Source organism: Mirounga leonina, unplaced genomic scaffold (assembly GCF_011800145.1).
Source record: "Mirounga leonina isolate KUSES-001 unplaced genomic scaffold, KU_Mleo_1.0 Mir_180, whole genome shotgun sequence".
Taxonomy (NCBI): domain Eukaryota; kingdom Metazoa; phylum Chordata; class Mammalia; order Carnivora; family Phocidae; genus Mirounga; species Mirounga leonina.
The window spans coordinates 6598110-6620732 of NW_023270469.1; the positions used below are offsets into that span (position 1 = coordinate 6598110).

At 58.8% G+C, this 22623-nt stretch overlaps 1 protein-coding gene across 2 annotated transcripts in view; it reads right to left on the reverse strand.

Annotated features, from left to right (window-relative positions):
* Positions 1-404: 404 nt before the first annotated feature.
* The window catches only part of CMIP (c-Maf inducing protein), a 227421-nt gene continuing 205202 nt past the window's right edge, over positions 405-22623 (reverse strand). For both annotated transcript variants that reach the window (XM_035024719.1, XM_035024720.1), the window contains exons 11-21: positions 15455-15520; positions 14216-14242; positions 13867-13915; positions 11306-11413; positions 9117-9233; positions 7172-7312; positions 6385-6432; positions 5132-5278; positions 4198-4303; positions 2613-2683; positions 405-607 (exon numbers count right to left, since the gene is read on the reverse strand). In XM_035024719.1, coding sequence (XP_034880610.1) covers positions 554-607; positions 2613-2683; positions 4198-4303; positions 5132-5278; positions 6385-6432; positions 7172-7312; positions 9117-9233; positions 11306-11413; positions 13867-13915; positions 14216-14242; positions 15455-15520 — 934 coding nt within the window. In that variant the 3' untranslated portion in view covers positions 405-553. The remainder of the gene's footprint in view (positions 608-2612; positions 2684-4197; positions 4304-5131; positions 5279-6384; positions 6433-7171; positions 7313-9116; positions 9234-11305; positions 11414-13866; positions 13916-14215; positions 14243-15454; positions 15521-22623) is intronic.

Here is a 22623-nt window from a genome sequence, read left to right on the forward strand (position 1 = left end):
TAAATCTTATGTACAACAAGAATCACTTTGCATAGCAATGGCGAGGACACAGGACGGTGCGATGACATGTCTGGGTTTTCTTGTCCCAATGGCGGGGGGGCGAGTTCTCGGTCGAGCCTCTTGAGGAAGAAAGCATCCTTCCTCGGCCCTCGAGGCCCATCGGGGTCGTGTGACGGTGGCGTCGGGGTTGACTTTTCCCACACAGCATTAAACACAAAGGCAAAGAAAATCCACAAAGGGTCCCCCTCCCCAAGCCCCCCCCCCCCCCCCCCCCCAACCCCGACCCGCTGATGCTCCTCTGGTTGCTACAAAGTCCATTTTAGATCAGGTCAAGGTTTCCAATTATGAAGCTAAAAGAATTAGGTGGGGCTGGGCGTGCTTACGGCCCCCCCTCCCCACCCCCTCCCCCCTCCGCCCTCTGCCCCCAGAAAGACTCCCCCATCTATCTCACAGCCGGGACGCTGGGGGTGGGACCCCAGGCCCGGCGCTCTACGGCTATTAGTCAAGAGTTGTGTGTCGCAGCTGCAAACGCCTTCCTGCCGAGCCGGGAGGTTCACCAGGCTTCCGTGTAGCGGACGTCCACCTCCTTCAGATTGGGGAGCTTGGCCTGTGGGGCAGCAAGAAGGAGCTGGTCCCTTCCAGCGCCCGACCCCGCGGGCCCGGCTGCCCTGCCTCGGTGGCTGTGGGTCCCGCCTTGCCCTCCCCCCACCCTGCCACCGGGGGCTCCCTGGAGCGCAGAGCTGGGTGACCTCGGGGAGGACACGGCACATGGGGTGTGCCCAGCCCCGGAGATCGTGGGCGACAGCTGCTGGGGATTCCACGCCCCCCTCCTCTGAGAGGCTGTGCATCCCTGGCTCTGTAGGCGGGAAGCCTGGGGCGTGAGCCACTTGCTGGTCACAGGACCCAGGGCAGAGCCCCCAGCCTCCGGGAGCCTCAGGAGACGTCTGTGGAGCGAATGGGATCCAGTCCTCCGCTCCCAGGACAGTGCTAAGGACAGAATACCTAACGCACAGCACGCCCGCGTCCGACACACGACGGTATGCTCTGCAGATGGGGACTGTTCTCCCTTTTCCTATTGCTTACATCCCATCATTACCAGCCTTCGGGCACGCAAATGGGGAGCGGGATCACGGGATCCCCGTAAGGGCAGGTACTGGGGGGGCGGAGAGTCTCCCCCCTCGGGATACTCGGTCAGATCCTCCCAGACAATTCCACCTGCTATTGCTCAGAGCCGCTTCCTGCTCTCTATCCCTGCTACCTAGACAAGTTCCTCCCTTCTTTCATAAACAGCTGGCTTTCTCTCCACAAGCCTTCCCTGCACAGAGAGGGCTAACGGCTCTCCTCCCCGCACTCCCTCCCTTCCCACTCGCCCGTGCACCCCGGCCAGGGCGACCTTCTACCACGCGTGCGTACACACGAGCACACACAGCTCCTTGGTGCTTCTCTGCTGGGGCCCAGCTCACGGCCCCCCGCTCCCCAGGCAGAGGTGACAACATGGGGGCCTGCGGTCACCCTGCAGCACGGTAAAAAACCCTTTAAGCCAGCCTCTCAAGATCAGGAGACTGCAACACAGGGATGTGGTCTCCAGGTTCTCCTGGATGGGCGGTGATCTGGAGGGCCTCGCCCGCCTGCCTCTCGAATGCATGAAAGTGGCTCTTCTCCACAGGTGGCTGACTATGTACACCCTTTTGCTGCTCGGCTGCACCGTCTGGATCTGGGTTCCTTCAAGTTTAGGGGCAGAGCAATCTTTGGCAGTGGGCTCCCTGCTGGTGAGGATGCCGTCCGAGGGGCTTCCGGCGTCCCTGCCACTGGCTAAGTGCAGCCCCGCTCGCTCCTTCGGGGGCAGAGGGTACCGGGCCCAGGGAGACGGGGGCAGAGGGCTGCTGAAGGCCCGGCTTCCCCAACCCCCAAGACCTGTTTTACAAACAAAATGTGTCCTGCCTTTCCCCACTCAGATCCTTTTTCCTTTCCCCAATTTTATCTTGCCAACCTAGCCCAGGCTGCCAGTCCAGGCTCTTATCTGCGAGATTGCACCAGCCCCATAAATGTGCTTCCTGTTTCTATCTTGCTGGTACTGCCTCCGGCCCCCGCAAAAAAATCAGTTTTCCTGGTAACGGCCAGAACAAGCGTTTACAAGCATTAACTCACTACATTGCTTAGAGCCTCTGAAAGCTTTCTACTGAATTTGGATGAAATCCGGAGCCCTTCTGTGACCTACGAGGCCTTATTAAGTCTGGCCCCAGTCTATTCTTACTCTCTAGTCACATCTGCCACAAAGTCAGTTCATGCCAACACTTTCTGCCTCAGGACCTTTGCACTTACTTTTCCTTTCACCCTTTGCATCTGTGGCTTATCTTTCAGGTCTCAGCTTAAGCGGCCTCTGCTTCAAAGGGACCATCCCTATTTCTAATATACCCATTCTCTGCTGGCTTCCTCTTTATCATTCCTTTCAACCTGCCGTTATTCCATTTACTGCCTTTCCTGCTGGAGCGTAAACTCCATGAGGGTGAAGCACCAGTATCTAGATGCTGGTGGATGGATGGATGGATGGAAGGAAGGAAGGAAGGAGAGAAGAAAGGAGGGAAGGAGGGAGGGAGGGAGCAAGGAATTACCTTCAGATCTTCATAGGTGTCAGCCGAGAGCTTGGTGCTGTTCATGTTTAAGCTGCAGAGACTCTTCATGGCTGTACAAGGACAGACAGACACAGTCATGAAGTCAGTGAGACCCCCACAAGGGTGACTGCAGGTATGGGGCAGTCAAGCTGGGGGACTGACTGTTAGGGCCCAGGCCCCTGATGAGGAGATGGGGTGGGGGGAGTGGAGTTTCAGGGGCACGGCCGGGGCCCACCAGTCAGAAAGTCTGTTTCAGGCAGGCACTGGTCTGGGCCTATGTTCTCTCCCTGCTCTCTGAGCCTCCCTCCACTGCCTGTACCCCAAATATCCCCAGAGCTTGCCTGCCACACCGTAGATCGCCCCAGGGGACCAGGCCTGGCCCGTCCTCCAGGGGAACTCTGCAAACTCTCCCGGGAGGGCTGACCCAGGCCCCAACTTCTTGAAAGCAGGCCTCAAACTTTGGTTTGGTCAGAGTCGTTCGTTAGAGATACGACGCTCGGCTCCACTCCCGGGCGCTGAGCCAGGGACTCTGAGACTCTAATGACGGTGTCCAAGAAGCGCATTTGTACAGAAACGTCTCCGAGCCTCATCTTCTCTGCCCTCCATTACTCCCGTCTCCTGTGCCCACCCTGCCCAAGCCATCTGGAGTTTGCCAACAACCTTGCAGGAGCCATGGCCACTGCCCAGCATACCCCTCCTCGGCCACTTCCTACGTATGTGTCTTGTCCACCCAGATCCAGTCACCTCCCTGGGAAGCCTTCCTCGATTCCTTCCAGCCAAGGTATGGGGCCTCTGGTCTAAACCAGTGGGTCAGAAATGGGACGTGCAAAGTCTCAGGCGTAGCACCCAAGAGTTTAGTCCGGGAGATGAGGGTTGGGGTACAGGAATCAGCATTCCTGAGTTCCCTGAGTGTGAACGTGTGTGTATGTATATATATTTAAAGATTTATTTACTTTAGAAAGACAAGAAAATGTACGAGGAGGGAGTGGGGCAGAGGGAGAGAAGCTCGAGCAGACTCCCTGCTGAGTGCGGAGCCCGACGTGGGGATCGATCCCACGACCCATGAGATCATGATTGAGCCTAAACCAAGAGTTGGATGCTCAACCGACTCAGCCACCCAGGCGCCCCTTCTATTAGGGCAACGCTTCTCAAACTTGAACAGCGCACGGGAATCACCTGGGCACCTTGTTAAAATGCAGTTTCTGAGTCAGCAGGTCTGGGGCAGGACCTGAGAATCTGCCCCTCCAACCCCAGGGGATGGCTGCCGCTGGTTAGGGCAACAGTGTCCTAGAGCACTTTCCTTGAACCTGCTTCCTCAGGCAAGTATCTGGAAGGTATGGGTACTCACTTTCCCTTTTTCTTCTAGAATATAAGCTCCCCGGGGGCAGGGATATTTCCCCTCCTGTATTGTTCCTAGCACCGAGAACGGTGCCTGGCGCCCAGCAGGTGCTCAGTGAACACGTGTTGCATGAATATAGCCCAGCACATAGCACAGTGCAGGGCGCAGTCTGTGCTTAGCCGAGGTCTGCTGAATGCACGCATGCAGCAGGCCCTCCCCCACTCCGGCAGCGCCCTCGGGACTCACAGCTGAGGGCCAGCAGGCCGGCGTCGGTGACGGGCGTCTCGCACAGGTTCAGCACCTGGAGCATGGTGAGGTGTTCGGACAGGAGCCGCAGGCCGGCGTCTCCAAACTGTGGAGCAGAGAACCTCTCAGCCCTGGGGCTCCACCGGCCTCCCCCAGGCACCCAGGAAAATGGCCTTGAAGCTGGGGTAGCAGTGGAGGAAGGCGATGGGGACAGAGTCACAGCCCTCCAAGCCCCAGGGGTCTGCTGCTCTCGCTTCTCTCCAAGGACCCAGTGCTTCTCGTGACCTGGGTTCGAGTCCAGCTTTTGCTGGTGGGATGTGAGGACCAAAGCAGCTTTCCCCGGGCAGGACAGGGGGACGGGGTGGGATAGGCCCGGAAGGCAGACGGCCAGGAACACCCTGGTTTCTCCCCTGAAAAACGAGGGCGCCGGTGGAGCCTGCCCGTCCCAGGGCTGGTGTGGGGACCACATGCACTGATCCACGGGAGGTGCTCAACAGTGAAAATGATCCTGAGCACAGGCAGCAAGCAGCCGTGTGCTGTGGTTTTTATTACAACAAAAAGACCCACGAGCTGCCCGTGTGCTCCCCAGGCAGGTGCATGAGACCAGCCCACCTCTCAGCCTTGCCTCTCGGGGCTTCTAAGACTTTGCCCAGCACATCCCTGCCCTGCCCTGGGCCTCAGCAACTGCACCTGTGAAATGGGCCATTGGGCTTCATGAGCTCCTAAACCTCCTCTGGCCTCGGGAGTGGGTGCTGAGCGGGGCAGGGGGTGTGGTAATCAGGAGACAGGGCCATGGGCTCTGGGCAGAAAGGCCAGCCACGGAGGAGAGTGCCAGAGCAGGAGCGGAGCAGGGGTGCACGGGGGCATGAGGGCGGGTGCAGGATGCAGGGGGCGGGTGGGAGCACGGAGCAGGGCGCAGGCAAGCAGTGTGCACCTGAGTGGACCACAGGTTGAGCTGCTTGAGAGAAGGCAGTTTGATGAGGTGCTCAGCGCAGGCACTGGTTACGTTGGTGAAGGCCAGACTGAGGTTCTCCAGGTTCCCGAAAGAGCCGGAGCTCAGCAAACGAGCCAAGTCGGCATCCTGCAAACAGACGGGCTGGTGGGGTGTCGGGGAAGGCCTCGGGCTGCGAGCAGCTCCTGAGACCCCGTTGTACCCCTCTCCCCACCTCCCTTCCCCTGCCCCGCAGAGAGCTGTAGCTAGGGGCAGCTCATCCCCAGGAGGTGGGGTGACGCTGGGGCTCGGGGGGGGGTGGGGTGGGCCGAGGGGGCTGCCGGGGAGGGAAAGGCTGCTTCCTCGTCCCTGGGGGTGAGGGAGAAAGCCTCCAGTACTGTGACTCACGCCCTGATTCACCACTGGGGTGTTCTGAGGCCACGTCCCTCCCACGGGTGTGTGTGCGTGCGCGCGTCCACGTGTGCCTGGCCAACTCACCCTCCCAGGCAGCACCTTGTGCCCATTTCCCACCTGTGAACACTGAGGTCCCCCCAACTCTAAGGCCTGTGTAGATCAGTGCATGTGTGAGCACTAGACCAAGAGGCCACCGAGGGTAAAATCCGTTCTCCCTTCCACCTTAGCGACTGAATCCTTGAATTTTAGCCGTCAGCCAGCTGCCCTGAATTAAGGCTAATCTCCCAGCCAGGTGTGGCCATGTCCTAAACCTGGACAATGGTATACAGGGAGATGTGTCCACTGGAACTTCCAGGCAAGTCCTGAAAGGGAAGGGGCATGTTCTTCTTTGCTCCTCCTCCTTCTGCTGGTTTGAATGCAGACATGATGGCTAGAGCTTGAGGAGTCTTTTTGGACCATGAGGTGGAAGCCTCATGCCAAGGACGGTGAGGCAGCAGGACAGAAGGGACTGAGATCCCCGAAGACTTGTCAATGGGGCCGCAAAGAGGCACCAACCTCATAGCGCTTCTGTGGTGATAAAATGGACTCATGACCCAGCATCTGATACAGAAACGCTCCATGCGTATTAGCTGTTATGACTAACTGATAACATATTAACATTAGTATCAACAATAATCCTTATCCTGTCTGGTTTCCTGCACCCCGGTTGCCTCCTGGAAAAGCTGGCCTGTCGAGGACTACGTTGTCTTGTTCGCCTCCGCCAGACGCTGCAGCTCCCCAGTGGGGAGGCCCAACCACCTTCTTCCCCCACCCGGCCCCACCGAAGATTGAAGCCAACTCACTGTGGACTTGGAGGGCAGTGTTAGCCTAGTGGGCCCGCCTTTCCTTTGCTGCAACAGAAACAGACTGATTACGACCCATTCTTTCCCCTGAGCCTCCATCCTGCACCCCCCCTCCCCATTAACATCACGCACAGCGCCAGGTTCACTTCTGGGTGGTACAAGGCAACAACATGCGGGTCTTGGTCTCGGGGCAGACCCTGAGACAAGGCTGGGGTGGAGTTGGTTTATTAGAGAGGGGATCCCAAGAAACACCAGCAGGGGAAGGGAGACAGTGAAGCCCCTTCAGGAAGGGAGTGTTCGCGCACAGCTACCGCTGAGGGCCTCTGGGTCATGTCTCAGAGGTGTCCCACCCGCGTGGAGAGGGAGCTGGGGTATTTACACACCCTCCCCTACCAGCCACTGGGTGAGAGCTGCTCCAGGGGGACCAGGGTCATGAGTTCGTTGCCATTCTGAAGTCCAGCCCTGGTGCCCTTAAAGAAGGGCCTAAGGCACATGGAGAATGTGTGTGTGGGGGGTGGTGACAGTGACTGGCGTGCGTGACGCTGGGGGTGAGGACGCATTCCTGGCACGGCCAAGGAGGAGCTCTGTGACTGTGGGCCACTGACTTGCCCTCTCTGTGATCATCTGGAAAGTGGCAGGTGGTAGTCCCGACTTCTCTGGGTCTGGAGAACTCACTGGGACAGAGGCCCATGCAGGTGTGGTGGTCCTGGCCTCTGCCCCACCGCACCCCAGCTGTGCTCTCTGGCTGGCCCAGCTCTGGAGCCACGGAGCCGGGCTGTGGACTCACCAGCTCTTTGAGCTCCCGCTGCCGGTCACACAGCTGCTCGTACATGCGCTTGCCCACGCCCGTGCTCTCCAGGGTTGAGATGATCTGCAGCTGGGTGTCGTTGTTGTCGATAATGTTGTATTCCAGCATCAGGCACAGGATCTGCGCAAGAGCAGGGGAGGCACCTTACAGCCAGCCCGAGACTCCGGGCAGGGCTGCTCCTTACAGGCACAGAGGGCCAAACCCCCTCAGCCTGGGCCAACAGCCCCACGCACCAGGGGACAGGGGTCTATGGATAAGCTCGGTGTGCTCTATGCACCTCAAAATCTTATCCTGAAAACGAGCAACCGTGCTCTCCCCTCTCTGCCTTTCCGGCTGTGTGATATTGGGCAAATCGCCATCCGCAGCTTCCCATCCATACAATGGGAACATTCATGCATACTCAGCTGAGCACAGAGCAGGCCCTTGGCAAATGCATGGAGAAAGGATGCATGCCAGGACCTGAAGGGTTGGGAGAGAGCCCACAAGACAGGACACCTCTTTGCATCCCTAGCTTTCTCTCCTTTGCCTGGCCCTTGGTTGGTGCTCAAGACATGCTCACTGAGTTAAACTGGAGCCCTGGGGAGCACCTGCCACATCATGCCTCCTGGAGCCTCGGGAGGTTGCGTGTGTCACTCTTCCCAGCCCTCCTGCCTGGGAGCCCGGGCTTCACGCGAAGGTAGCCCTGCCTCGATTCCCCTTCTGATGACTCCTCCCCTCCCAAGGAAAGCCCACCTGGCCCAGGCCCTCACAGCATGGCTCACCTGCCTCCCGGCTCCCCCGCCACCCCCAGTCCCTGCAAGTCCCCTGCACAAGCATCTGGACGCAACCTCCAAGATCCTTACCAGGGCCTGTGGGTGCCTCATAGGCTCTCCAGGCCCATCCACCTGAATCCCCAACCTCTTGCCCCTCGACCCAGCCATGCTGGCCTCCTCCCTGTTCTCACACCACACCTCCTGCTGCAGGGCCTGGCCTGGACGCTCTGCTCCTGCCTTCTTTTTTTTTTTTTAAAGATTTTATTTATTTATTTGAGACAGAGAGAATGAGAGAGAAAGAGCACAAGAGGGGGGAGCGGGAGAGGGAGAAGCAGACTCCCTGCTGAGCAGGGAGCCCGATGCGGGACTCGATCCAGGGACTCCAGGATCATGACCTGAGCCGAAAGCAGTCGCTTAACCAACTGAGCCACCCAGGCGCCCTGCTCCTGCCTTCTTGTGAACTCCTTGCCCCCAAATCTCACTGCAACGCGAGTGAGCAGGGAAGAAAGTCTGGGGCTCAAATTCTCGGGACGCGCTTCCCACTAAGAGGTGTTCTCAGCCCCAGCCCTAGACTATGGGCTGGCACTTCTCCCTGCAGAATGTGGCACAGTGACATTAGGGGGCTGACTTGGGAGGTGCGTGAGGAAGAGCAGGACGGCTTCTGTCTGCCTTTGGACAGCAGCTCTGGGAGCCTGAGGCTTCTGGGGACTTTGGGAGGAGACAGACAGGAACTGGGCCAGCCGTGCGCTCCCTGGTGAGCGGAAGACTGCGGCCCAGGCTGCTGCATGGAGAGAGGCCCGGGGCCCCAGATGCTCTGGCCTCCCCACGAGACCCAGAGCGAGCACCTGTCACCTGAGCCCAGTCACCCCAAGATCTGTGAGCCAAATAAGTATCACCGTTTTAAGCCCCCGTTCGGGTGCTCTGTTACACAGCAATAGACAAATGGAACAGAAACCTCCCCTGATCCCTCGGGTCAACACAGATGACAAGTGAGACGGGTAACTTGTGGCAGCAGGCTAGCCCGAGGCTCAGGGCAGGCCGGGGCCACACCTCGGCGGGGGCTGTGCTCTGGCTGAGCTCACAGCTCTGGGCTCCTACAAGGCGCTCCGCCAACAAGGACGAAGGCCCGGACAGGACAGTGGCCTGGCCAGGGACGCGGGCCGGCTCCTTACCTCCACCATGGTCTGGTTCCCCCTCAGCGCCAGGAGCATGCAGGGGCCCAGCTTGTTTTCCGCCAGGGAGAGCAGGAATTTTTTGGTCTTGTAACAGGAGCCCATGAGGATGTGCACCTGCGAGGGGAGACGGCCCGTGTGAAGAGCAGGGGCCACCGTGGGGCTGTGGCCCAAGACGCCTGCTTCTGGGATGCTGGAAGGATTCCAAAACCAGAAGGCCCGCCCTACCTCCTGCCTGGACGCTCGATCTGAAATGATCATCAGACCCCTCCCTGCAGGGAGATTCAGAAGACCCCCCTCCCTGACACACGCTCCAATGTGGATGAGCCTCAAGGACATGGTGCTAAGTAAGCCAATCACAAAGGACAAATCCTGTAGGATTCCATGCATGTGAGGGACCTGGAGCGTCAGGCTTGGAGGCAGGAAGTCAAATGGGGGTTGCCAGGGTGGGGGTTGGGCGGCATTAGTGTTTAGGGGGTACAGTGCCACCATATGCAGGACAGAGAACGGCAGGGAGCTCTGCCTCCCCCTTCCCAAACTCTCTGGGAGCTCCAAGGGGTGCTGAGTGATCACCTGCCCCAGAAATCCAGAAATGGGCAAATTCTGCCCCACCCGGGTTACAAGCAGGGCCGCCGTTGAGAAAACGGTTTCTTCCTGGCGTATCTGGAGGGGCGCCCAAGGGCAGGGGACCCCAACCAACAGGGCTGGGGCCCATGCATTTCGTGTGCTTTCCCCCCAGACTTCATGCGATAACAAACGCCCTTCCATGGCTGGAAACGGCAGCCTGACCAAGGGGACCTCTCCCGTGCCCTGCATCTCCATGGAAACGAGGCGCTGCCATCCCAGGGGCTGCCTGCTTCCTTTTCCATGTATATTTTTTCCCCTCCATCATTAACAACTCTGGCACACGGACGCAATCTCGCAGGCTGGGAAGCTGCCAGCTGCCCGACTTCTCTCACACACTGAGTCCCCACATCGAGGGGTGGGGGACCACTGGCTGTTGCCATGGTGAAGCTGTGACATCAGGGGAGCCCTCGTGAGAGGTGGGGGGGTGCGGGCAGGCGGAGGCCAGCACCTCCAGGGTGCACAGGGCACTCGAGAGGCGCTCGTCAGGCAGCGGGTGAGGAGTGGAGGGCCAGTGCGCAAGGAAGACGCTCCAGAAATAAGTCCCTTTCCAGAAAGACTCCACAGGCAGCGCCGGATCTGGCGTCACTGCGAGAGCTTCGTGAGCCGTGGGCCCCGCTGAACGGGTGGCCCAGCAGAGAGACGAGACCAACTGCAGGCCGTTGTGCCCTAGGCCCTGGCTGGGCGCCCCGCGTCTGCTGTCGCGTGCAAAGGCACGGTGAGCCCAGAAGCCGGCGCTCCGCTCCTGGCTCACAGACGAGGTGGCGAAGCCCAGGGCGCCGTCCGAGTCCTCTTTTCTTGGGGTTGGGAACACGCAGGGTCCCAGAGCCCAGCTGGCCGCGTCAGCAAGCAGGACGAGGTCCCCGGCCACCGGGAGGGGAGCGCGGGCCCCCTTCAAGACACGTGCACGCTGCCACTGGCAGAAGGGGTCGGCTCTGGACAGCGTGGCTTGGGTCACGGAGCGACGTGGAGGCCACCACGCCTCCCTAGGCTGCCTCAACACCAGCGTGCTTAAGGCAGAAGGCGGAAGATGAAGAAACAGCGCACGTGCGGGGTCTGGCGCAAAGAACGCACTGAGGTCACCGGGGGTGCGGTTACTGGTTTGGTGACCTCACATCTCTCATCTCCAGGGTGAGACGATCATCCTGACCTTGGCTTTTCAGGCAAAGGTCAGGCGAGCCGGTGGGTCTGCAGCGCCTTCTGGAACCCCTGTGCACACCAAGCCCTCCGTGGCCGGACCTGAACGCCGCTGCTACGATGAGCGGTGTGCGCTTGGGCGGTGGGCGCCTTGGGCTTCAGCCCCTTGTCTGCGAGGTGGCACCGCCTCATGGAGCCGAGTGGGGCTGCGCGCGGGCAGGAGTTTCGAGCCCCTGGCTGGGCGCCCCTCAGGTGAGAGATGGCAGGCGACACTTGTGGTCGTCCCCTTCATCCCCCTCCTCAGCCTCGATGCAGTCTGGGGGTTCCCAGGCTGGCCGCCCCCGCCGGGTCGGGGCAGCTCTGGCCTCGTCCGAGGGGCAAGCCTGGGGCCCGCCCCGCCGCACCCCAGGGGGGCCCGCCCCGCATACCATGCTGGCGAACAGCTCGCCGTCGTCGTCACAGGCCACCCCTCCGGGGCTGTAGAGCTGGAACCAGCCGTCTTTGCCCGCCCGCACGCTCAGCAGGCACGAATGCACCTGCGCAGGGGAGGGGCACAGCGGTCAGTCCCCGGGGGCCCCAGGGAGCCCGGCAGACGGTAAAGGCTCGGAGGCCTGTTTCACTTCTAGTCCAGCGACTCCCACCTCCTACTAATACCATGGAAGGCCTTTTGGGGAAAAGTGTGGCTTCCATAAACTGGGGAACTCCAGCCATTCAGCTTCAGCTCCGAGGGACGAAGGGCCAGGCCGGGCCTGGTGAGTTGCCCGCAACAAAAGCAAGTCTGTGGCCAAATCATGGGAAGAGAGACTCCAAGCAACGGCTCAGACTCAGTCCCCTTTTCTCCTATGCCCCTCTGGGGGGCAGGGGGTGGTCACGGGAGGAGCTCTTTTTTCTCCTCTCTCTCTCTGCCCTCAGCTCCCTCCGAACATCCTGCTCACAGGGCACCCTCCCCCTTCACCGCTGGGGGTCTGCACCTCCTTCTCGGTCTGTGCCTCTCCCTGGAAGGCTCTTTGTCCAGGGTGGGACAGTTGTGTGCATGAGCACAGTTCCCTCTGTGGGTCTCGACCGCCCTCCCAGAGTTGCGCGTGGGAGTGTGTGGTGGGCATGTGTGAGCGGAAGGAGCTCCACACACACACCTCGGCCCCTCCTATAACTGAAGAGAGAGAGAGAGAGAAGCAAAAGCCTTTGTTTCTTCCCCTCCTCCCTGTCCTCAGAAGAGAGCTGAGAGATGTCCCGATCATTTCCTTCAGGAGTGAAGGACAATTTGCTGCCAAAAGCCACTTACTCACAGATATTCAATTGATCACAACCCACACACAAGTAAACAGAAAACAGAGGCAGTGGGGCTTTGATTTTTCCCTCGGAGTTGGAAGAATATCAAATGTTAATTTGTCTACTTCAAAGAAATAAGGAATCAAGAGTATGAAACTGTTCAGCAAATACATCAAAAGATTTATAACTCTGGCTTCTTCAGGAGGAAGAAGGTGGGAGGGGAGAGCGAGGAGGAGAAAAAGAATCAAAGGGAGAGGCACACAGGAGCCCGGAGCAAGGCCTGGTGAGGGGCCTGCTGGGGTCAGGGCCTCCCCTGCAGGACGGGCCCCTTGCTTACCAGTGCCCCCGGCGCCTTGCGGATGGTACCGGGCTCGGAAAGCTCCCTGCCAGCACTCGGCTCTGCCTCTCCACTCTGGGAAGCAGCTGGGACCACTTTTACTCTTTAGCTTCAAAGTTTGTGCTTGAACTAAAGGCTCACTTTCCAGGGGAATTCTGAGAATCTGTCTTCACACGCACTGAAGGATGGCTTAGACCAGCACGGGTATCCGGCCACTTAAGAGCTCCCTATCTGCCAGTTTTGCTTGTTCCCACTGCACCTGAGGACCACTTTGGGAATCAGGGTTTAGAATCAAGGTGTTTTAGAACTTGATCCTTCTAGAACGGTTTTACAGCGGGGACTGAAGAGAGAATATTCTGGTTCCATCAAGAAGAAGAAATCATTTCCTCCTCTGCCCATCCTTAACCTCCCACTGCGCTGGGGGTACATGTGTCCCGGTCTGTCTCCACCTGGAAGCCAGATCCCCTCACATCCCAGGGTCCTTGCCCACAGAGAAGGGGGCTGCGAGCTACACGGGGCAAGGCCAGCATCCTGCTCATTTCTGCAGCCCTGTCCGGCCCAGTGTGTCCGCTGCGGAGCTGGGCACTGAATAGACTCTGGAGCCACAGAGTCTGGGTTTGAGTCCTGCCTTGGCCAGATACCAGCTCTGTGACCGTGGGGATGTCCCACAACTTCAGGTTTCTCAACTCTAAGAGGAGGGTACTTCCGACGTAAACGGGGGTGATGACAGAATCTCCTCGTGCTTGTGGGGGAAATTCAAGGAGAAAACGCATGTGCCTGACACAGGGTGAGCCCCGAGGCAAGGCTGCCTGTCGCTGCGCTGATACAATGGATGGAGGAACCCAGGCCACACAGTCCTTGCTCACACAGCCTCCGGGGGGAGCGGAGGGTGGGGAAAGCTGAGCTCTCCCTGAAGCCCAGATACTGGAGGGACGGAGTGGCCCCTCAGGGAGGCCCACAGCCATCATGCTCGGGAAATGAAAGCCGGCTCAGATCCCAGCTCAGATGTCTTCCCTGGTCTGCTGATTCTCAGAACAGCAGCCGAACGAGGACCCACTGCTATCCTGGAGCTGGCTGGGAACCCCTGTGGCAGGCTGCACCTAAAGCAAGACCTATGCTCCAATAAGAAACCGCCAGCCGCTGGGAAACCACCTCTGGTGAGCCTGAGGGTAGGAAAGGACTGACATCATGGGCCGGGCACCCCCCATCACGGGGGGGGGGGCTGTGTTTACGCATCAAGGCAAGGAGCCTTTGTAAACTGCTCTGAATGCCCGTGGGAGACAAGGAGGCCCTGGCAGAAGACTACAGAAGGCTCGGAGAGGCCCACAGGTGTCCTGCCCTAGCCCTGAGAGGGTGCCTTCAAGGGAGGGAGGGAGGCCTCACCTCTTGTCGTGGGTCTTCGGCGAACCTCTGAATCACATACTTCAGTTCCCTGAAAGAGACAGGGTGGTGGCAGTCATTCGCCGGGTCCTGGTTCGAGTGGACCATGATGGGGGCTAGAGGAGAGGGCCGGGGCATGGGGAGCCGAACAGAGCTGGCCGGGGTCAGGAAACACCCGGACAGGCCTGGACATGTGGTGCAGAACTTCCAAGAGGAGCCATGGCTGCCTCCCAGAATGCACGTGACTGAGAAGGGGCTGGAAGGAGGGCTGGCCGCAGGGGGACGGCCTCAGGAGAGAGGACAGGACATTTGCACCGGAAGGAGGTAACGAGGGCGCTGCCCCAATACTCACTTGGTGAACTTCTCATGTGCGAGAGCTCTGGAACAAAAACAGAGGGAAAACTGCCGTTAGCGGGGTGCTTTTGAGACCCACAATGATCCACAGATCTTCCTCTGGGGACGGGGAGGCTTCGTCTGCTCCGAAGAATGAGGAGGAAGTTGAGAATGAAACACGGACATTTTGTCCCTCCTTGAAACTGCACAACGAAGGCCTCCTTTGATGAGGCCAAGACTGTAGGAACGGGACTAGACGGAGCCCCCCGGGCCCCGCACCTGCGGACAGCAGCGGCGCTGAGCGGATGGCCCGTGACCCAGGTGTGCTCGGTAACTGTTCCACCGAGAAGGTGCGGCCGCCCTAATTACGCTGGACGTCGGGGGGGCGTTCGGGGACCATTCTTCAAGTGAATTGCATCATGGGCCCACTGTCACGTGTGTCCCCGGGGCCGTGGGGACAGCGAATGCAGCCAATGACGCCACTGCTCTTTGGAGACAGCCGTGGCTCTCCGGAGTCAGATTTCTCCGGTCTTGAGCCCTGGGGGCCCCAGGGACCGGCCAGGCCAGCAAATGGGGCAATTACCGGGTGTAATGTCCCCCTTGGAGAGCCGCATTTCATAAACACAGGCTCGTTAATCGGCTCCTGAGAGAGCCCCGAGCTGCCTCCTGAGGCCTGGCTTCTCCACATCTGTCAAAACAGAGACCTGGAGGCATTTTAGGGCCTGGTTATTCAGACAAAGCCTTCTCTCCTCAGGCCATTATCCACCAGTTTTCTCCCTATTTTCCTCGGATAAATTCAATATTGAGATAAGGGCTGGCAAGAGAAAGACGAAGGGCCCATTTCTGGCCCAACTCGCCGTGGAACACAAGGTAATAATCGTAATGGGCGCAGTAAGAGTGTGTTCAGCATATCGCTGTAAGGCCCAGAAAGCAATTCCATGTGCATTATCCTGTGATTTTTGCTGTGGCCTTCGGAGAGCGCGCAGGCAGGCAGTCCTGGTCCCATCGGAGGCATAATCAAAATCACTAACTTCACTGCATGAAGGCATGGTGGGGAGGGCTTTGTCTGCCTTCTTAGCTCAGTGAATCCTTGTAATGTTGCCATGAGGTAACCTCCCCATTTTTCAGGGTGGGGTGTGGTTGTGCCTCCCCAGGGGTCCCACGGTTGAAGACCAACCTCTCTCTCTCTCACCACTGTCCGTGGTGTTCCCGGGGTGACTTGTGGACAACTGAGGTCAGAGACCGGTGTGGGACTTACTCTTTGGGGAATGGAATGGGTTGAAGCAAGCTGGCCAGGGACGGTCTCCAGTCATCGTAGTCGGACCTAGAGAGAGAGGGGGTGACAGTCAGGTTCAGACTGGACAAGGAGAGGTTCACCGTGTCCTGTCACGGATGGCCCACGATGGGGCGAGGGTCTGGCAGAGACTCCCGTGGGCTTTGTCCTGCTTCCAGGGAGCTGGGGAGACAAGCAGCTGGTGTCTATGCGCCTGACAGAACCTGTCCAGAGACCTCCTTATGGCAACCAAAGGGGCCAGACCTCCAGCTCTACCCCTCCCCTTTCATCCCACCTCACCCCTGCACCCCAGTTACCAGATCGTTGTTCCGTCCGACTTTCGAATTATCGGGCTGAAATCCTCACCCCAGTACCTTAGACTGTGTCTGTGTTTGGAGACACAGATGTGATGAAGGCAAAAATGGGGCCATGAGGGGGACCCTAGCCCAGTGTGACTAGCGTCCTAACGTGGCGAGGAGACCAGGACACACACACACAGAGGGAAGAAGACCCTGTGAGGATACGGGAAGAAGGCAGCTCACTGCAGGCCCAGGAGAGAGACCCCAGAGGAAACCGACCTTGCCCACACCATGATTTCACACTTCTAGCTTCCAGAACTGCCAGAAAATAAATTTCGGTTGCCGAAGGCACCTGGTCTGTATAATTTTGTTGCGGCCGCCCGAGCTGACTAGCAGAGGAGGCTTATGTTGGGAATGCAAAAGCATTCTCATCTGTGACCAGAACTGAGGGGCAAATGTATAGACTCATTCATAAAAAACAATAAATATGTGCTATTTATTTGCAGTTTGGTCAACCCGCCTCATTTATCAGATGCTTCTCCTCCTATGTCCAGATAACAGTGCTTTAACAAAACAGTCCCTTCGAATGACAGTAATAACAATGGGGAGAGTAGAGTAACGGAACAAAACCCAGCAGCTAGGACGGCGACAGCACGTCGCCGCACTGCATGATGCCAAGAGCTTTACCTCTGTTCGCTTACTCTTCACAGTGAAGTAACTAAGCTCGGCCCCACTCAACAGGTGAGGAAACCGAGGCTCCGAGAAGTTAACTGTGCAAGGTAACAAAGCTGTGGTGGATGAGAAATCAAATCCAGCCTTGCCCTCACCTGCTCTGACAGATGGCAGCTGAGGCCTCAGGTGGGACCAGGCACTGAAGGGTCCTGCCCCTACCCCGGCCTGGGATGGACTGTTCGAGAACAGGGACGTTGGCATGAATGACTTGCCAAGCACCCACTGCGTGTCGGGACCGCTGAGACCATGGGATCAGCCCGACCACCACGAATCTGTGTTATAGGTGGGGAGCGGTTCAGTTACTGGCGAGGTGACCGCAGAGCTGCGCCGCAGAGAGAGGTCCCAGGAAGGGAAGCGACAGCTCCTGGAGGCCGCGGCGGAGTCGGCAGGGCTCCCCCACATCCCAGCTTCTGCCAACTGCCCCCGAGAAGGAGCCAGGAGGATCAGGAGCAGGGGAAGGAACGCGTGGGGCATGGCAGCACCTCAGCCTGAGGACTGATGGGCCTTTACCGGGCACTAGAACATTCACGTGTGCCCCACTTAACACTCATAGACGCCCCCCGAGGCCCCTAATTCCTACACCCCATTTTGCAGGAGGACAAGGCCCACAGATGTTTCATATTTGTACATATCACCAGCTAGTACTTTGGATTTGACCTCAGGTGCTTCTGGGGCTGTGACCTCCTCTTGCCCCACCCAGAGCCTAGACCTGGTACAGCCCCTGACCTGGGTTCTCTGATTACTTTGGTTTTGGGGACTGTGCTGGAAAGCGAACCCAGAGGTAGCCGGTTCTCACCGACCGTCCTAAGCCAGCCAGGCACCTCTGCGGCCCCACACACAGCGGTGGGGCCCCTGGAACAGCCCCACCAATACGGAAGACTTCCGGGTGCCCAGGTGCACACATACCTTGCTCACAGCAGCCCGGGGAGGGGCCGCCTCTTATCTGTGCACCTGTCAGGCTGGGCACCAGGCCAGGCAGATGGCTGGTGCCCGGAAGAGGCCTGTTGAGCTGCGGACGCAGCACATGCTAGGGAGAGGCAGCGGGGGTCCGGGGTTCACTCCCAAGTCGAAGGGGATGTTGACAAGTGGAACAGCGTGCGTCCTCAGCTGCGCACTCGGGCGCGCAGTCTGACCTGGATCCTGTCTTGGCTGGGGCAGGAAGCTGGATTCTGGCAGGAGGGGGTATCTGCACCCTTCATCCAATGGCCTGTGTTGGCGCGGGTAGGGCTACAGTCGGACCCCTACTGACATCTGGCACTGCCCACAGGAGGGGCCCCGACGGTGCCTGGATGGCCTGGGCAGAGGAAAGGACTCTGAATCGTGGGCCTGTGGCACTGGGGCTCCCTTCCATTGAGAATCTGGTGTTTCTCAAGCTTCTTACCACCATCTGCTGGTGCCCCTGTGCCCCCCCCGCCCCTGCCCCGAGGAGCTTTCTCGACATTTGTCCCTGACTGTTGTCCCAATATGCTGCGTATCTGTTTACGTGCCACACGTCTGTACTTTACACCAAAAGACAATTGAGATCTTCTCATCCCCAGGAACCAGTATGTGCCCCCACCAATAAGGCACTGTTTATATAACCCCCGGGTGACAGCCCTTTCCTGCCCTCCCTCCCTGCAGAGACTCCAGTGAGAAAGTGGCAGCCTTTAGAATCCAGCTCCCACCCTGGAAAAGAATTCCCAGAAGCGTCTGGTGGCTTGAGCTAAGTCCTAACAGTGCCACATGTGGAGGTTTGAGGGGCACTTGTGAGGCCGTGCACTGGGCCCAAACTTGCTCATGGGCTCCTCAGAACTGGCACTCGAGTTACCTGCCTTACAGTTGAGAGTGAGGCCCCACCTGAGTCCGGACAGTTGGGAAGTGGGGAGCTGGGATCCACAGCTGGGTCCTTGGACCCCAGTGCCCAAGGCTGGGCATGAGCTCTGTGTGCCAGGTGGCCGGGCCCAGCGAGCCCACAGGCCCATCGGCCTCACAGCAGGATGTGGAGACCCCTTTTGACCCCAAACCTATGTGCTTCTTTTTTTGGGGGGGGGGGGAGTCACTGATTTTTGTGACAAGCTTGTCTTCCCTCTAAACCCCTCCCCACAACCTCCCTCACCTGTCTGATTCATGGTTTCCAGAAAAATCTAAAAGTAACAGGAGCAAACACTATAGACAGAGCTTGTTGGGAGCAGAGGCTCTTCCAAATGCACACATGGATCAGCCCCTGCGTCCCTCTGAGAAACCTGCTGAGCTGGACGCACTTGCCACCCCCATTCTACAGACTTGAAAACCCTCAGGGTAAGGGCTGGCCCAGGGTCGCACCGCTGGTAGGAGCTGGGGCTTGAACCCAGGAGCCTGGCTCCCACGTCTGCGGTCCTATTCACTGAACAGCACGACGTCTCGTCTCCTGCTCCCACCTGCACAGAAGGCCACTTCCCTCTATCGAAAAAGACGCTTACTAGTTTTTCTTTGGCTTTAAAATAATAAAACATGTTCTATGTAGAAATGCCATTAAATACAGAAAACCCAGAGGAGACTTTAAATCGCTCCTTATCAGTGGGTATCAGAGGCCACGGAGCCGGGGCCTTCAGGGCAGCAACACAGCCTGGCCTGGGTTCACTCCTGAGCAGAAGGGGACTTCAACAAGCCCATTCCGCACAATGGTGCATGTCGCCTGCACTCCCCGGGCGCTAAGCTCAGTCTCCCCCGCCTCGAGCTCGGCCTCCTGCAGGCTCCATCCTGGCAGCTCACACAGGACTGCGAGTGGGGGACACAGGCACGAAGAGAAAGAGGGCACTGGACCTCCTTCCTGCCTCAGCCAGGCCCGGTTCCGAGTCTGCAGTTAGCTCCTGGCCCTGCTCCAAATGCCCGGGCTGACCAGTCTGGGGGTGCACAGTAGGCGTGCTGGGCAGAGGCTGGGTGCCCAAGGGCTAGCCAAGCCCAAGGGGTAGGGTGTGGGACACCCGTGGCCAGCAGAGCATCGGCCATGAGCACCCGGAGAGCAGTGCCAGCCTCAGGGCTGGCGGGCCAGACTGGCCTGGGACGGAAGGAAGAACGGCAGCTAGGCGGGGAGAGGCCTGCCCACCCACCCCCGGGGAAGAAGACAGCCAGGCCTGCCCTGCGTGCATGAAGGAAAGGGAGATAAGGCACCTTGAGCATCCCAAAGGCCTCTGATGAGCTGTAGGTGTCAATCACCTAACATTTAGTCCTCACATCAACGGGGCCAGGCTGGCTCTAGGACTCCCCAGACCTCCCAACGAGCTCAGGGCGGCCACCGGAGGTCACAGAGCTAATAAGGGGGAGAGCTGGACTCAGTGAGCACGAGGCCCAGGTCTTCAGCCTCATTCTGCATTCCACGGGTGGTTTAGAAGCCAGATGGCCAAGAACCGCCTTTCTCCTGCTGTGTTGGGTGTGGGTAACACCAGGGACAAGCTGGGCAGGTGAGGAAATGGGGACAGGGTGGTTCCCAGGGCTGGGGCAGCAGCTTTGGCCTGGCAGACATACAGCGTATGCTTGGTGGAACCGTAAGCCAACCTGACAGCTGCGGCCTGAGCCCAAGCTCGAACCTGTCCCGGGGACAAGATGCTTCCTCCCAGCACACGGTTTCCTCCTGATTCTCGGAACTTCTGCACAATGTGGGGAGAAGGCTGCCCTACCCGCAGAACAGCCGCTGACGCTGAGCCAGAGGGCAGGTGCGCCGTGCAAGCCTTGAGAAGCCCGAAGTCCCCAGCGTACTGGCCGGGGGCAGGCAGGCCTGGCCCTGACAGCCGCACGCACAACAGCACCCACCCCGAACCCCAGCCCTCCTAGGCCACAAGCTGGAGAGCACAAGGCGGTGGCTCCCCGGGGTGGGGGTGTCAGACTCCAGCAATGATCTGGGACCTGGTCCTGGTCCCTCCCGTCCAGCCACCCTCCCTCTCCAGCTCTCAGGCTGTTGGGAGCTGTTTCAGCCATTCCTTGTCGGACAGGGTTTCCAAGCCTCCAAACAATCCCCCGCTCCCTGCACCAAGCCTCTGGTGCTCACAGTGGAGCTGTGGCATCTGGCCGGGACAGTTCTTTACTGAGCAGCACTGTCCTGGGTGATGCAGATGCTTGCCTCCTACATTCTAGTCACGCTGCCCAGTCTTTAGGACAACCCCAAGTCTTGTCTGCATTTTCCCCCAAAGGCCCCTGAGGGAGGAGGCATCTTCCAGCTCACCTCCAGCCCAACAAGACCTCTTTCAAAACGTGGGTATTTGCAAAAGATCAAGTAGCCAGATTTGAGCTGGTCAGAAGAGTGGATGTGCCCATCACTCCCTCAGGATGGCTGCTCTTTTCTCTTCCTGGACAGAAGCCTGTCCCCTTGCTGGTGGCCTTCCGTGGGCCAGCAGCCTCCCCTACTCCGTCCCACCAAGCAGGCGCTGTCACCATTTTCGTAGTTGGTGCTGCTCAGATGCAGAGGGACTGAGAGCAGGAGATCCGTCTCCACCCCCCGTCCCCCCGGCACCTAGCACAGAGCCAGGCCCAGTGCACGTGTGTGGCAAGTGCTTGATAAAGAAAGCACTTTTCCTAAAGAAATGTGTGAGCTGTGCACAGTTGCCTCGTAGGGCAAGAGGTGGAATCCAAACTCCTAGAGACCCAAACCTGCTCAGTCTTGCTTCCGAGTCCACATTCTTTCCATCGTACCACCCAGCCTGGGCCTCACAGGGTGATGCTGGCCTGCGCTGGGAAAAGTTTTCCTTTTTAAGGGTCTCTGGGGAACTTCTCAGGGCTTATGTTACTTTTCAAAGGTGTCAGATTCCAAGGATGCACCCTTCCCGTGGGAAGGGAACTAATCAGGGGCTGTGGGCTGCGCTGCCCACACTCCCGGGGAGTGGCAGTGCCTGCTCTAAGTGGGGCTCCTTTGGCCCCCACAAGGCCCCCCGTTCCTCTGTTCTTTCCCCTTTACACATAACTCTCACTGGCGAGTGTTCCAGTTGGTAAGAGCAGTGCACTCTCACCAAGAACCGGCACTGGGCCAGCAGTGGAAAGGCCCTACGTCACGATACCCATTGTACAGACAAGAAAACTGAGGCCCAGGAGCCAAAAACGCTGCCCCCAGTTACACAGCAGGCTAAGTGAGATGGCCACACGCCCTCAATCCCCAGACAACGCACGCTTCTTGCGATCTGAGTGTGCACTGAATGCCATATTGGGGCTTTTTCCCTCTCAAACTGCTGCTATTAAATCGAGGATGCATCTCACTCCCAATGGTATCTTAAAATAGAGGGAACACTGTTATAACCACAAAGTGTAGTAACTCCCACTTGCCCAGGTCTGCGCTTGCGAGGCGTCTACGCCGCGCCAGTGCCCAGGGAACGTCCCTCTCACGCTCGTGCCTGGACGCAGCCGTGGCTCAGAGAGGACCACTAACTCGCCCAAGGCCACAAGCCACCCCTGGCATCCACGGCCCTGGACCCAGCAGTCTGGCTCTGAATCTGCTGCTTTTGCCAAGGTACCGTCCTTTGGAGCTGCTGGAGTTTGTGCGTCCAACGTGTCTGAGGGCCTCTGGTGGGCCAGCGACGTTTTTAAGCAGGAAGCAAGGCTCGGGAAGAATTTCCCAAGTCCGAATTATGTCCTGAGCCTCTCCCTCCACCCCGAGGTGAAAAAGGCTTCCAGAAGTATAAACCTGCTTTGTGGAGACCCCCCGGGCAGGGGTGAGGTGTTACTCTGGGCAGTGGCCAGGAATGCCTCCTGGCTCCCGGTGGCCAGCCCTGGCCCGGGCACCTGACCCCCCCCCACCCCACGCCCTGGCAGCAGGCAGGAGGTCTGGAAGCAGACCAGGGAGAACAGAATCCGCATTCGTGAGCATGTTTATGGAGAAGGAAAAAAAATGTGTGTCAACTGCATGATGAAAGGCAAACCGTCAGTGCTTAGTGAGAAACGTGAGTCAGGGCCCAAGCCAGCAGAAGGCCTGGGAGTTCCAGGGGTTTGTGGAGAACAGCTGGAGGAAGTAAGGGGGCCGCGGCCTGTCCCCTGGAGGGCTGATCGCCACTCCTGGGAGAAAGCGGGGGCTGCCCGCTGCTTTAAAGAAATTGACTTGTGTTCTCAGCAACGCCCTCTGAGCAGAATTTGGAATTTCCTTCGGCAGGTGCAGGGCGTGTGAGGAGGCGGCTCAATGTGGCT